Below are 15,892 nucleotides of genomic sequence, written 5' to 3' on the forward strand. Positions count from 1 at the left end.
TGATGTAATTTTTAAATAACAAATGATTGTTTTCATCAGTTACTCAGCATTTGACCAAATACGTTTTTATTCTTACTTGAGTGATTTCTTGTACGGCTACTTTTTACTTTTACTCAAGTAAAAATGTGCTTACTTTAGCACATTTTCTGACTTCTCTACCCACTGCTGCATATTTTTAACTCGTATTCTTCTTCCTTCTCTCAGCATGGTTACTACAGCAGGACGGTGGTTCTCAGGCTCCTTGAGAGAAAATATAAGACTCTGGTGAGAGATTCAGTCATTCACATCTCAGGCTGTTACACAATCACACTATGGTGTAATAAATTAATGACTTTGGTTGTGTTTGCTGCACTTTAGCAGTAGGCATCATCCATGGAAATGTATTTAATGTGAAGAACATGAAAGGAACCTGTTATTTTACACATTTTTATTCTTACATTTGGGTCTAATAAAACCCCCTAGCTGTTTTTTGGTAACAAGTTAACCTTTTTACTGTCTGAAAAGTGAGCAGTTTCAAAAACCTTCATAATGTTCAGTCACACTGTCCCGTTACCTAGCAACCTCAGCAGGAATTCTGCCCGTTGCCTAGCAACCCAAGCTGAGTTCCATCACATTCGGTCAGCTGGTTTTACTGCTGTATGCGCTGTACAATGGCTGCTGGGAAAGACAGGAGCCATTAGCTGTTGACTTACTGTCAAGAAAAACTTTCTGCGTTTTTATTTGCTGTGCAGGAGGCTATACTTTAGCTTTTCAAAGATGTATCATTATTTCAGCTTCTATTGCTGAAAGTGGACTGCATCTTGTTGTCTACGGCCTTTATATTTTAAAAATTATTTTTTAAAATCTTTTTTTCCAGATTGTATCAGCTCTTCAGCAGTGTTTACATTTCAGTGAGTCCTTTGAACGTAGCTCCGGTGAGGCTGCTGATTCTCATGTGGAGGACTCCAGTGACCCTGGTGAGGAAAACGAGGTGTAAACCCATCATTTCTTCTTCAAGGTTAACGCTAGTGTTCATGTGATCAAACCTTAAATTGCACAAACAGACCGTCAAACTACAACAGCGTATTAGGGCCATCGTATTTTTAAAAAATGAGGAAATTTCTGGCCTCCAAGAGTAAAACATTTGCCAGAAAACTGATATTTCTGAGTTTGGAAAATTGTAAATGGAAAAAAAAAGATATTTTGATAAATCTCTGAAATGTTTTAGAAAAAAACCTTGGAAATTTCATAATTTCTCAGAAAATTTCCAAAAGTTAAAACTTTTTGACTTGAACGTTTTTTAGATTAATCTAAGAATTTACATTTTTTACTAGCTAATTTTGGACTTTTGGAGCTCAAGACGTTTCCTTGTTTTTTCTAGAAAATGTCTGAGCGTAATCTAAAAATGTTTGTGTTTTTTGGTGGAAACTTACTATTTAACTAATACACTGTTGTATCATACTGTGTAGTTGATTCAAAAACAGTTTTCTGGTGAATTTTTTGTATTCTATCATAGATTTGCTGTTATTTCTGTTATTTCCTGAGTTTTTTCTTGCAGCAAGTGCCGCCCAACCTTTGTTGCCAAAACAAAGATATTAAACTTTAAAATAAAATATTTATTAAAATATTGTCTATTTAGTATGATGTTGAAGAGATAAAAACAATGAATGTCTTCAGAAATAAAACTCCATCCATCCATCCATCTTCTTCCGCTTATCCGAGGTCGGGTCGCGGGGGTAGCAGCTTCAGAAGGGAGGCCCAGACTTCCCTCTCCCCGGCCACTTCTTCCAGCTCCTCCGGGGGAATCCCGAGGCGTTCCCAGGCCAGCCGAGAGACATAGTCCCTCCAGCGTGTCCTGGGTCTTCCCCGGGGCCTCCTCCCGGTGGGACATGAACACCTCACCAGGGAGGCGTCCAGGAGGCATCCTGACCAGATGCCCAAGCCACCTCAACTGGCTCCTCTCGATGTGAAGGAGCAGCGGCTCTACTCTGAGTCCCTCCCGGATGACTGAGCTTCTCACCCTATCTCTAAGGGAGAGCCCAGCCACCCTACGGAGAAAACCCATTTCGGCCGCTTGTATCCGCGATCTCGTTCTTTCGGTCATGACCCAAAGCTCATGACCATAGATGAGGGTGGGAACGTAGATCGACCGGTAAATCGAGAGCTTCGCTTTTTGGCTCAGCTCTCTCTTCACCACGACGGACCGGTACAGCGCCCGCTTGACAGCAGACGCTGCGCCAATCCGCCTGTCGATCTCCCGCTCCCTTCTTCCCCCATTCGTGAACAAGATCCCGAGATACTTAAACTCCTCCACTTGGGGCAGGACACCCCCCCTGACCCGGAGAAGGCACTCTACCCTTTTCCGGCTCAAGACCATGGCCTCGGATTTGGAGGCACTGATCCCCATCCCGGCCGCTTCACACTCGGCTGCGAACCGATCCAGCGAGAGCTGCAGATCACGATCTGATGAAGCCAAAAGGACCACATCGTCTGCGAAAAGCAGAGATGAGATCCTGAGGCCACCAAATCGGATCCCCTCAACACCTTGGCTGCGCCTAGAAATTCTGTCCATGAAAGTGATGAACAGAATCGGTGACAAAGGGCAGCCCTGGCGGAGTCCAACTCTCACCGGAAACGAGCCCGACTTACTGCCGGCAATGCGGACCAGACTCTGACACCGGTCATACAGGGACCTGACAGCCCGTATCAAAGGGCCCGGTACCCCATACTCCCGGAGAACCCCCCACAGGGCTCCCCGAGGGACACGGTCGAACGCCTTCTCCAAGTCCACAAAACACATGTAGACTGGTTGGGCGAACTCCCATGCACCCTCCAGGACCCTGCTGAGGGTGTAGAGCTGGTCCAGTGTTCCACGACCAGGACGAAAACCACACTGCTCTTCCTGAATCCGAGGTTCGACTATCCGACGGACCCTCCTCTCCAGGACCCCTGAATAGACCTTGCCAGGGAGGCTTAAGAGTGTGACCCCTCTATAATTGGAGCACACCCTCCGGTCCCCCTTTTTGAACAGGGGGACCACCACCCCAGTCTGCCAATCCAGGGGAACTGCCCCCGATGTCCATGCGATATTGCAGAGTCGCGTCAACCAACACAACCCTACAACATCCAGAGCCTTAAGGAACTCCGGGCGGATCTCATCCACCCCCGGGGCCTTGCCACCGCGGAGCTTTTTAACCACCTCGGCGACCTCGCCCCCAGAGATTGGAGAGCCCAACCCAGAGTCCCCAGGCTCCGCTTCCTCAGTGGAAGGCATGTTGGTGGGATTGAGGAGGTCTTCGAAGTACTCTGCCCACCGGCACACAACGTCCCGAGTAGAGGTCAGCAGCACACCATCCCCACTATAAACAGTGTTGGTGCTGCACCGCTTCCCCCCCCTGAGACGCCGGATGGTGGACCAGAATCGCCTCGAAGCCGTGCGGAAGTCTTTCTCCATGGCCTCTCCAAACTCCTCCCACACCCGAGTTTTTGCCTCAGCAACCGCCCGAGCCGCATGCCGCTTCGCCCGCCGGTACCCATCAGCTGCTTCCGGAGTCCCACAGGCCAAAAAGGCCCGATAGGACTCCTTCTTCAGCCTGACGGCATCCCTCACCGAAGGTGTCCACCAACGGGTTCGAGGGTTGCCGCCGCGACAGGCACCGACAACCTTGCGGCCACAGCTCCGATCGGCCGCCTCGACAATGGAGGCACGGAACACGGTCCACTCAGACTCCATGTCCCCCACCTCCCCCGGGACGTGTTCGAAGTTTTGCCGGAGATGGGAGTTAAAGCTCCGTCTCACAGGGGATTCCGCCAGACGTTCCCAGCAGACCCTCACAACACGTTTGGGCCTGCCAGGTCTGACCGGCTTTCGCCCCCGCCACCGGAGCCAACTCACCACCAGGTAGTGGTCAGTGGACAGCTCCGCACCTCTCTTCACCCGAGTGTCCAAGACATACGGCCGCAGATCCGATGAAACGATGACAAAGTCGATCATCGAACTGCGGCCTAGGGTGTCCTGGTGCCAAGTGCACATATGGACACCCTTATGCTTGAACATGGTGTTCGTTATGGACAATCCATGGCGAGCACAGAAGTCCAGCAACAGAACACCACTCGAGTTCAGGTGGGGCGGGCCGTTCCTCCCAACCACGCCCCTCCAGGTCTCACTGTCGTTGCCCACGTGAGCGTTGAAGTCCCCCAGCAGAACAAGGGAGTCCCCAGGAGGAGCACTCTCCAGTACCCCCTCTAAGGACTCCAAAAAGGGTGGGTAATCTGAACTGTCGTTCGGCCCGTAAGCACAAACGACAGTCAGAACCCGTCCCCCCACCCGTAGGCGGAGGGATCCTACCCTCTCGTTCACCGGGGTAAACCCCAACGTACAGGCGCCGAGATGGGGAGCAACAAGTATGCCCACTCCTGCCCGACGTCTCTCTCCCTGGGCAACTCCAGAGTGGAAGTATGTCCAGCCCCTCTCAAGGAGACTGGTTCCAGAACCAGAGCCATGCGTCGAGGTGAGACCGACTATTTCTAGCCGGAACCTCTCGACCTCACGCACTAGCTCCGGCTCCTTCCCCACCAGAGAGGTGACATTCCACGTCCCAAGAGCCAGTTTCTGCAACCGAGGATCGGACCGCCAGGGTCCCCTCCCTTGGCCGCCACCCATCACACAGTGCACCCGACCCCTTTGGCCCCTCCCACGGGGGAGGGGCCAAAGCCCGGCCGGGCTCCATGGGTAAAAGCCCGGCCACCAGACGCTCGCCATCGTGCCCCCCCTCCAGGCCTGGCTCCAGAGTGGGGCCCCGGTGACCCGCGTCCGGGCGAGGGAACACCAAGTCCAAGGTTTTCCTTCATCATTGGGGTCTTCGGGCTGCACTTTGTCTGGTCCCTCACCTAGGACCTGTCTGCCTTGGGTGACCCTACCAGGGGCATGAAGCCCCAGACAGCATAGCTCCTAGGATCATTGGGACACTCAAACCCCTCCACCACGATAAGGTGGCAGCCCATGGAGGAGAGAAATAAAACTTTTCAGTTTTAATTTTAAAACAATGTGGCCCTCAAGTTTTCTCAACTTTTGGACATGACACTGATTAATAAGCTCAGTTGCTTTTGAGTCATTGATTATAGATGGGAAAGAAAACAGTTTTTTATCTTCTAATCTGCTGCATTTGTTAATTTTATTAATAAAATGTTCTTCTGTTTTGCTTTATATGCAAGTTATAGTGGACGCATGCTTCCTTCCCACATTTATATCATTCAGTTTGGTCTATGTAAAGTGGAACTGCAATGTTTTGGTCTGAATACAGAAATATAAATTCATTAATTATTCATATTTTTCTCATTTTGCTTCCAGGTTTGCCACAGAGAGGCGTTTTTACCAGGAGGGATCTTGAGTATTCGTTATTTGTTCACTCTTTATGCATCCTGGGGAAACTCATCATCTACACCAATGGACGAAAACTCTTTCCCGTCAAAATTACGAAACACAAAGGTGTGACTTATGGCTTTCTACATACTTAAAACATCAATTCTGTGTAGTTAAAGTACAAATAAGTGGTAAAGTTGGAGTTGAGGGCTCTAGCTCTTTAGTTTTTCATTATGCAATCAGATTGTGACTCAGGAATGCTTGTACTGAGCACAGATATGAACCGCTCCCCTCACTCCTCTGATGCAGCAACTTTATTCCTCTTTATCACTAATAAAGTTACATAATCCTATGAATGGGAGGATATCTGACAGACACATCTTAAACTTTAACTGTCTGTGACTTAGCTGCTGTTCACTCTGTTCCCAAGTTATTGTTATGTAATCAAGTTAATGAATTAAAGGAGTTGAGAAATGTTGTAGATTGCAAAATTACATAATCTTATCTTTTCTTTTTGTCTAGCTTCTTGTGCAGATCTTATTACACTTAAAATAGGAGAAGACTAACTTACAAGTAACATTTCAGCAAGATGTGTGAGCCTGATTTAAGTCAATAATTCAATAATACTGAATAATCTGGAACTAGAACTTTATTTGATCAATATTAAGGAATTATTTACTTGGAACAAACTCCTATTTCTTCCTGGAAAGTTACTTGTAAGTTAGTTTTGTCGTATTTTAGGTGTACTAAGATATTTGCACTAGAAACTAGACCAAAAAAACAGAAATAATACCACAGGAGATGGTGGAAACAAACATTTTCCAATAAAAAGTGAATTAATTGTGCATTATCTGGTTTGCACATTTCATGCTTACATTCAGGCCTTGATTTAAATCTCGTTTATCCCAACTATCCAACGTTTGAAAGCATTTGCTTCCTCTTATAGTATCACCCACTCACTTCTCAAAATTTAGGAGTATTACACTGCAAAAACACAGAGTTTTACTAAATATTTTTGGCGTAGCTTCTGGTACAAATAGTACACTTGAAATAACACAAAATGTACAAGTAAACAAGATATTTGAGCTTGTTTTAAGTCAGTAATTCCTTAATATTGATGAAAATGTTCTTGTCCCGCTGGCACCGTTACCTAGCAACGCCAGCCAAGCCCAGGCCGTAACCTAGCAACCCAGTTTGAGCTCCACTGGCAGATTATTTCACTATAAATAACATGTGAAAAATGTCTTGTTATAAGTGAAACAATCTGCCAATGAAACTAGAATTTTATTTGATCAATATTAATAAATTATTTACCTAAACAAGCTCCTATATCTCACTGAAAAGTTGTTTGTACGTTAGTTTTGTCATAGTTCAAATGTACTAAGATGTTTGCACTGGAAACTAGACCAGAAATATTTGGTAAGATTTTGTGTTTTTGCAGTGCAGGAGTTTAAATGTTTAAAGTAGATTAGGACAATTTCCCTCCTTTAGAAAAGACTCAACAGAAAAACCTGAATTAATTTCACTGATGCAAAACATTTTCTCTCACATAACTGCGGAGGAAATGTGACTTACTATTTAAGAAAAATTAAAATATTGTATCTCCAATTTCTGAAGTTAGCTAAACTATTTCAGAAGGGAGAAAATTCCATATTTGACAATTGGTTCTGTCTTATTTGGACAATTTCCAAATCTAATATCTATGAATCTCATTCTGCTCAATAAACGTTGGGCAAATTTGAGTGAGCAACATTTTTATTCTGCAGTGTAGACACAGAAGAAGCCTGACTGATTGCTGCCGTTTGTGTTTCAGACCCGGTTACTCTGACAGAGCTGATTGTCATCCTGATTAACATCATGTATCGACACCCCCAACCTTCGAACGGCGACTCATCACTGACAGGTGTGTCACATGCGTTCCCACACGCAGAAGGTTTGTCCATGAGTCGCAGATCCTCCCTAGCAGACAGAAAAATACTCCTCAGAACAAAGACTTTATCAGCTAACCTTGTACTGACTCAGTTACTTATGTAATAGCTCTCTGGGGTTTTTATGGTCTGTAATGTTGTCGACTCAACAACTGCAATTTTGCTGACTATAATCGATAACGTTCTCCCCATTGATTATCATTCCCTTCGGCTGCTGCAGATAGTCATGCTGAGCAAGACTTTTGCTTCATCGAAAGATAACAAGTACAGTGAACCCTCGCTATAACGCCTTTCACAATCATTAAAATGATTATTTTACTGTAGTTATTTGTAAGAAAGCATTATATTTGTTTCAAAAAATGCATAGGCCTGAAAACAGGCTTTGTTCTTTGGTTTCAATGTAGAGTATTTAATTATGCTGCATAATAATTGTAAAAAATAAAGGTAACTACTTCACGGATTTCGCCTATCAGGTTTTTTTTGGACCCTAACCCCACTGCAAAAACACAAACTCTCACCAAGTAATTTTGGTCAAGTTTCTAGTGCAAACATCTTGGTGGACTTTAAATAACTTTTCAGAAAGAAATATGAACTTGTTTTAAGTGAGCAATTCCTTAATATTGGTATTAAAGTACTAGTTCCACTGGTAGATTATGTCAATTACAACAAGACATTTTTCCATGTTATAAGTGAAAATTTTTGAGATTTCAAACATTTTCCACTTTTGAAAGTCAGAAATGTCCATCTGTTTTTCTAGAGAATTTCAGATTAATCTCATAATTTCCAGTTTTGTTCTTCCAAATTTAAAACTTTTGAAACGCCTTAAATGTCTCGGGTTTTTTTGTTTTGTTTTTAGAAATTTTCTGATACTAATCAAAAAATTTCAGAGCTTTTTTTATTTGGGAAAGTCTCAACTTTTCAAACTCAGAAAGCTCTAGAAAATTTCAGAGATTAATCTCAAAATCTTTTTATTGGAAATATATTACTTTTGAAACTTGTAGAATTCTTTTTCTAGAAAATTTCTGAGATAAAAATTTTTTCTTGTTTTTTTTCTAGAAAATTTCTGAATTACTCAGAAAGTTTTATTATTTTTGGAAAATCTCAACTTTTCAAACTGAGAAATTTTCTTGTTTTTGAAATTATTCTCCAGATATAAGTTCTTTTTCTTTGGTGGAAATGTACCAAAGCCAAAATACAGCGTCGTAAAAACCACCAAAAACATTTAATCAGGAAACATATTTTGAATTTATTTTCATAATTTCAATTAGCACAGTTCTATGGTTAACAGAAATGCAGCTGTTGTTCCACAGCATACCATGTGGACATTATGTAACATATTTAACCAGTTTGTCTTTTGCTTCATGCCTTCAGGCTCGCTGTCGCCCAGCTGTCTGGTGATGGAGGTGCTGTGGATGTTATGTGAACGAACAGAATGTGCTGCTGATTGTCTTCACCAGACTGCTGTTATTGAGACTCTGCTCACACCTGTTGTTGCTCTCCTCAATGCACAACAGGTCCGTCTCTCCAACACACACTAACACACACTTTATGCGCTGATAGAAATCATAAACTGGGGGCTCAAGTCCAGTCCTGCAACTTTTACTTACATTCCTGCAACAGAACTCCTCAGTTCCCACATTCAGTCATTCAGCTCTGCAGAAGCCCAGTAACGATCCATTAATTTGATTCAGGTGTGTTGGAGAAGAGATTAATCTAAAACTATAGTAGCTCTCCAGGACTAGACTTGAGCAGCGCCGTCATAAAACAAAATTATAGCTCATAAAGTCAAAGTCACAGTATAATGTTTCTGTGTCGAGACATAAGAAATCATCCCGTTTTTTTTTTTTTTTTTACAATTTTACAAAAAGAGGTGCGGGGAACGTTGGGTATTTGATGAAAACCTAAAGGAAAAGAATCAGCGCTGTAGGGGAAATCAGGCGTATCGTATAATTTAACAGCAGATTAAACCACATTTTGCATCAATATCTTAAATTCATGCAGCCTCTCACATTATTGCAGAGAAACTTCAGCCCACTTCAATTTATAATGTTGGTTCAGTCCATTTAGAGCTGCTGATATTTATTGATCTACAGTCCAAACTGCATCTCTAAAGTTAGATTATTCTCTTTTTCAGCCCCGTTAGTGGATTTTATTACATAATTGTGTTGAATGGACTAATTTGAAGTAGGACTGTAACTAACAATTATTTTAGTAATTGATTAATCGAACAATTAATCGGATAAAAAAATGCAAACAAATGCAGATTTTTTATTAAACCACATAAGCCTTTTATTATACATTAGAAATACATTAAAGATGCAAATAAACAAATTATCCAGTTCTTTTTTAAAATAAGAAATAAAAATACAAACATTTGTGTTTGCTGAAACATTTTTACATGTTTTTATCTTTTATGTAAAATGTATTCATTTTTGGAGGCGGTCCTAAATATCGATTATATAAATTCCAAGTCAGTATCTCCAAAATGTTTTGTTGTTGTTTAGAACTTTATTTATTCAGGAAAAAATGCACACAGATTTGCTTTGTTTATTTTAAATGTATATTTTTTGTTTCATAACAAAACAATATGATAAAGTATTGTGTTTATTCCAGGTTATAACAAAATAATTTTAAAAATACACAAAACACATACAGTCTAAAGTTTAATGATATATCAAGCTTAAGTAATAAAAAGTATCGGTATCAGTATCTACGATACTGACTCTGTATTAACTTGGTATCGGGTCGAAACCAAACTATGTGGTATTGCACACCTCTAGTATTACATTAGCAAATGCTTTTTCAATTTCATATGTAAAACTTTACATTTAATATTTCTCACTTAAACGGCTGCATTTAAGAAATCTACAAAAATCTGGAAAAATCATTTGAGTAAAATAATCAGAGACAGACCTTTGTTTCATTAGTACCACTTTTTCTGAAAGCTCTTGGATAAATTTGTTAATTTGTGTTCATATCTGTTTATTTCCAGACTAACTTGAAGAATCCTGCAGCCACTCTGATTCTCATCGCCGACGTTTTGGCCCGCATCGCAAACACCGACAGAGGATTAGAGCTTTTCCTGTACGAGAAGAACCTTGTTGTTGCCCACAGTGAAAAGTAAGACACCGATTAAACCTCTTTAAATATCATGATTAAAAAATCTACTTTGTGTTATTATAAAAGTTGCTTTATGAATGCTACAAATTTGTCCCACCAGGTTGATGCAGATGGAGACTTAAAAAAAAAAAAAAATTAGGACAAAACTATAACCCACAAATTAAAAACTCACAAAAATGTCAGATACAATACAATGTGTTCATCTTTTAATAACCAAGCTTTCTGCTTTCTCCTTGATTTCATGATAAATAAAGACCACATCTACCCACATATTAGGGATGTTGTAGATAGAAAAAAATCAGTAAATCTTGAGATTAATCTGTTTTTTGAGAAAAAAAGTGAAACTTTAAGTTTCAGAAGTTGAAAATTTTTGACTTTTCAAACTCAGAAATTTCCTTGTTTTTTTTTCTAGAAAATCTAAAAAATTTCTGTGTTTCTTGGCAGAAATTCACTTTAATTTTTTTCTGTCTGTAATTCCCTTAATATGTTGTTGTAATCCACTAATCCACACTAAAGCAAACCTTGGTGATCCCAAATCTGCTTTTATTTATACTATTACACCTTTTTCAAATAAAGGCTGACCTAAGTCATGTTCATTAGACTACAGTTTCAGTTTTCTTCAGTTTAACCCAAAATAAATTAAGCACAAAAAAAAAATCTAAACTTTTATGTTCCAAGAAGTTTGGACGCCCCTGGATTATTCTGTCCAATAACAGCTGTTTGCTGTATTTTAGCAACAGAACATTTTAATGAAGCAACTTTAAATGTTGTGTTTTTGTTACCTATAAGCAGAAAGTCACCATCCATCCATTATGATTTAATAATTATGATTTATTTCTATTAATCATAATTAATAGAAATAAAGTCTTAAAAACATCAACATGTGTTTAATTAATCTGAAATAGATGAAGTTATCAATTTGAGTTGCGTTACAACATTTCAGGGTTGAGGACTTACTAAGGAACGTTTTGTGATGGACGTTGCAGCTTCTGCATGCTGTGCACACAGATGTTGGTCTTTTATTTCTTACTAGATGTTTTCTGTTTCCTGTGCAGAACCTTCGCTGCTCACATCGTCGTCCAGTTCACCTTGAGGCTGCTGAATAAAGCCCTGCCGTCTCTAAGGGAATCAGACGCGTCTCAGACGTTATGTGGAGCTTTCATCTTTGTTTGTAGACAGATGTACAACACCTGTGAGGGTCTGCAGGTCCTGCAAACATATGGCCTGCACAAAGCCGTCGCTGCTGCTTGGAAAAAGGTACAACTGCAACATCCCATGGTTCATGCTCCATCTGAGTCCTGGAACATTGTCACCAAGAACTTTATTCCATATAAAGACTGATTCAGATATTAATTTATTGATGCATCTCATCACAATCCCACCACTCTCAGTTCTGACTGAACATCCAAGCAGATTCCTCTGCAGATGTTTTAATCGATGCTCCACAAAACGCCGTCGCTGTTAGTTGATAATTTCTTTTTATTTGCTTCCTTCGTCCTGCTATGACTTTGTGACGATAATATCGACTCTCATTGCTAAAAATGTTTTAAAGTAGAACGCTGGATGTTGCAGAACATCAAGCCTGAAGGACTGAAGTTTATAAAAATGTGACACAAACTAAAACATTTATAAAACATACATCCAAATTATTGCAAAACTGTGAGGATATCTTCATGATTCTCTGCTGTATTTAGTTGTTTTTAGATGGAAAAACACACAAAAATAATTTTATTATAATATAATGACTTAAGTGATTTCTTCTGGTCTGATTTTTTTACTTGTTTTTGTTTTAAAGACGAGTTCTTTATCAGAAAGGATTCCAACTCCAGTTTCTGGATCCTGCACTGGACCATCCACCCAGGAAATGGCAAACATGTGAGATCACACACATATGATTTCAGACATGAAATGACAATAAAACAGGTCGATGGTGCTACAATACTTCACTCATTATTTAATATGCATTTGACTAATGGCAGCAAATAATTTAATAGTCGTTTGATCATAAACTTTACAGCCTTTAACAATTGTTCTCATGTCAAATAAAACATAAAAAGTCATGTAGCTTCTGTTATTAATAATTAACCAATAAAAGCTCAGAACTGCTGGACTCAAAAACCCAAAAATAACGGCGGCTAATAACAGACCTTTGAATGCAATACTATGGAAAACTGTTGATATAATATGTGGCCCAAAAGTATTAATAATTGACAAAAGAAATTTATTCTGGTGTATTGAACTAAATAACACAATGTTTTAAAATATTTCTATTAGAGCCATCCGATATTTTTTCATCAAAAAATATGATGTTATTTTGGATAATTGTTATAATAATTAATTGGTGATACTTCTGTATTTAGCTGTTTGTTTTATTTTTTTCTGAAACAGCTTAAAGTGTCAAAAGATAAAATGTTTTTGCCTTTATAATAAGAATCCCTTCATAAGACTAATAAATATGTAATAAACCAGTTTTTAAGATGCGTCTTAGGTTATCTTGAACAGCCTAAATGTGGACATTTCTCAGGACAAAAGATGTAAATTGAGAATATATCTGTGTTTTGTTGGTGGGTGTTGTTTTATTCTGCTGTTTTTTTTTATTGTGGATCTGGAACAGGCTTGTCTGGGAGGAAACTTTGTTGGGCAGTCTGCTGAACTTTGCTGCGACCCCTAGAGGCCTTTTGCTGCTACAGCAGACCGGTGCAATCAACGAATGCGTCTCCTACATGTTCTCTCGCTTCACCAAAAAACTGCAGGTAAACAGTGAATTAATAAAATCTTAACCTTTCCTTACATTTCTGTCAAACCTGATCTAATCCTCAGTCTTCTGCCTCATCTGTTTACTTGTTGGGTTTATTCAAGTTTAGTTGTAATGCATATTTCAGCATCAAAGTGCTTTACATGAAAAAAAACTCATAAAAACATTCCCCAAATCAATGCAATTATATTTTTTTATATAATTAATATCAGCATTAGACACTAGACTATAGAGCTGAAACGATTAATCATGATTAATCGATTTAAAATAGTAATTGATTAATTGTTAAGTGGAGTATACTCTCAAAAAATGTCATCTTGTTGAAAAACCAAGTTATTCAGAGCAGTAATTAAGCCAAAACTGTGCAATAAATATAAAAATTTGCATTTAAGATAAAAAAAAAACAAACAACCTAAAATTCCTAAAGCGGTAAAGTTTTTGATTCACTTGGTTCAAATTTTGTAAATAAGAATCTCCCACTAAGTACCATTTTCTATCAATTATGAATCAATCAATGGATCTACACTGTATTGATAAGTCGAATTTGGATTTCCATGTAAACAATTAAATGTGGCATGGGAGTAAACAGCTACTTTTGAATGTTTGACTCATCCAATGATGATTCAAACACATTATTGATCTGGAATAAAAGTTTTATTCAGTATCTTCCTTAATACGTAAGCCAGATATATTATCCTGCCTTCACTGGAACAACCATTGAGTTTTTGGTGATAAGAATTGGTATCGATATGCAGTAATTATGTCTCTGTTCTTGAAATTATTAACTTTGTGGAGGCTTATTTAATATCTGAGATAAATGAATAACTGAAACTGTGTGTTACAGAGTTTAGCAGAAGTATTCACACCCATTTTGTCCTACTTGAACCACAAACTTAAGTACGTTTAATTTGGATTTTATGTGATAAAGCGACACAAAGCTGCACACGTGCTATGTAGAACTATGTATTGTATATAGTTTTTATAAATAGAAATACAAAAAGTAGTGGTGAGCATTAATTACAGGTCAAAGTTTATGGGATTTATGTTTGAGTATTAGAGAACGTCTTAGAAACGACTCAATAAATCATGCTAGGAGGGATTTTCACCTTCAACTGTCACAGTAAATGTCAAAGATAGAAACTTTTTTTTGTAAAATCCAAACTTTTATCTGAGAATCTGAATGAATTAATCAGGATATTTTTTTAGTTTTTAGACTAAATGTTCTAGTTCAACATGTTGGTCTAAATATGTAAACATTTTCCCATTAACATAAAAGTTGTTGTTTGTGATATGTAATTACTTTATTATATTTTACACCATTATCAGCAGCTGGCACAAAATCAAAACAAATCGGAAGATAATGTGTGTTTAACGAGTGAACGAAGTATCTTTAAGTCTTTGTAACGCACCGTTCTAATATATTTGAGGAAATTTAATGCTTAACATAAACAGTTTGAGTCTGAAACTGGAGCTATTTGCAGCATATATTCTTCTTTTTAGTAGCATTTCCAACATAAACAGCTGATGTTCTTGGCCGACTATCTCCTCATCTTCATTTTCCTGTTGTCATTTCTGCCTTGGCTTCTTTTTCAATGCGTTTTGGTTCAAGTTTAAACAGCTGAACGTTACTTATTGCATAAAAATTACTGTTCTGGCTGGACGGAGCTAGCTAGCGCTGTAGCATATTTATTTAAATTTATGAAAACCAAACAGCCTGCTGCAGTGTTTTTATATTTTAAATAAATGTTTCTCAGACAAAGTTTACTGTGATACCTAATGGTGAATTCCTTTAAAACAGGAGAATCCAATGTGGTTAAATGTATTCCGCACTTTTCAGATGTGTAGTTGTAAAATCCATTGAAAATCTCATAAATTAAATATTTCAAACTTTTACAAATCCCTGTAAATCAAAGGTTTAGCCTTAACCAAAGAATAAAAAACACATTTGAATTGTATCTTTCAGTAATTAAGCAGCACAAACATGCAGAAGCTGCTCTGTTTCTTCTGCTTCATCTTTAAAACATTTGTTCCTGAACTGTTTCTCACATCTTTGTTTTTCCTGAAGAATGCATTTGTTTTGTTGATCCTCCTCCTCCTGAAGGACGCAGTGTTGTTTACTAAAGTCTGTTTATCTGTTTAGTATTCAGCTGGTGCTCGGATACTGAAGCAGGATTTGTAAGATTTATATTGTAGACACGCATATGCCCAGTCTTACATGCAAATCTCAGTCAACTCCCTTTGGACCCAATTTGCTGACATCCTCTGCACGGTTTTGTAATTACTGTTTCTGTTGGACATTGCACTTTAATTACAGCACGTGATTTTATTTTATTTTGGCTATTTGTTTTAAATTTTGTTGAAATTAATTAAATTTCTTGAATGTGTTTTATTTCTGCTCCTTTAATAGCTTGTTTCTGCACCCAGCTGTATAGTTGAACAGTTTTGCCTCTTCTTGCTCGTGTTTTTGCTGAAGGTGAGTCGCTGTGAGAAGTTTGGATACGGAGTGATGGTGACACAGGTAGCGGCGACCGCTCCAGGGGTTGCAGCTCTGCACAGCTCAGGTAACAAAGTGCTCATTTGTACAAACACACACTTGCCAGCTGGGATGCTTGAGGCTTGAATTGGAAATTTGTGCAGCTGCTGTGAAGAATTTTGTTGTTGGTCGTCTCTGGAGTTGTTCACTGTCAAATTTGGGTGCATTTTGGTATAAAAAGAGGAAATATTGTGAATTTATTGTGAAACGTTTGT

General features: G+C 39.2%; 1 protein-coding gene across 2 annotated transcripts in view; it reads left to right on the top strand.

Annotated features, from left to right (window-relative positions):
• The window catches only part of tbc1d32 (TBC1 domain family, member 32), a 67,371-nt gene that overhangs the window by 7,436 nt on the left and 44,043 nt on the right, over positions 1 to 15,892 (top strand). For both annotated transcript variants that reach the window (XM_028041215.1, XM_028041216.1), the window contains exons 11-20: positions 205 to 264; positions 857 to 956; positions 5,330 to 5,467; positions 7,155 to 7,244; positions 8,641 to 8,783; positions 10,262 to 10,389; positions 11,445 to 11,646; positions 12,185 to 12,264; positions 13,004 to 13,142; positions 15,618 to 15,705. In XM_028041215.1, coding sequence (XP_027897016.1) covers positions 205 to 264; positions 857 to 956; positions 5,330 to 5,467; positions 7,155 to 7,244; positions 8,641 to 8,783; positions 10,262 to 10,389; positions 11,445 to 11,646; positions 12,185 to 12,264; positions 13,004 to 13,142; positions 15,618 to 15,705 — 1,168 coding nt within the window. The remainder of the gene's footprint in view (positions 1 to 204; positions 265 to 856; positions 957 to 5,329; positions 5,468 to 7,154; positions 7,245 to 8,640; positions 8,784 to 10,261; positions 10,390 to 11,444; positions 11,647 to 12,184; positions 12,265 to 13,003; positions 13,143 to 15,617; positions 15,706 to 15,892) is intronic.

This window comes from Xiphophorus couchianus, chromosome 15 (assembly GCF_001444195.1).
Source record: "Xiphophorus couchianus chromosome 15, X_couchianus-1.0, whole genome shotgun sequence".
Lineage (NCBI taxonomy): Eukaryota > Metazoa > Chordata > Actinopteri > Cyprinodontiformes > Poeciliidae > Xiphophorus > Xiphophorus couchianus.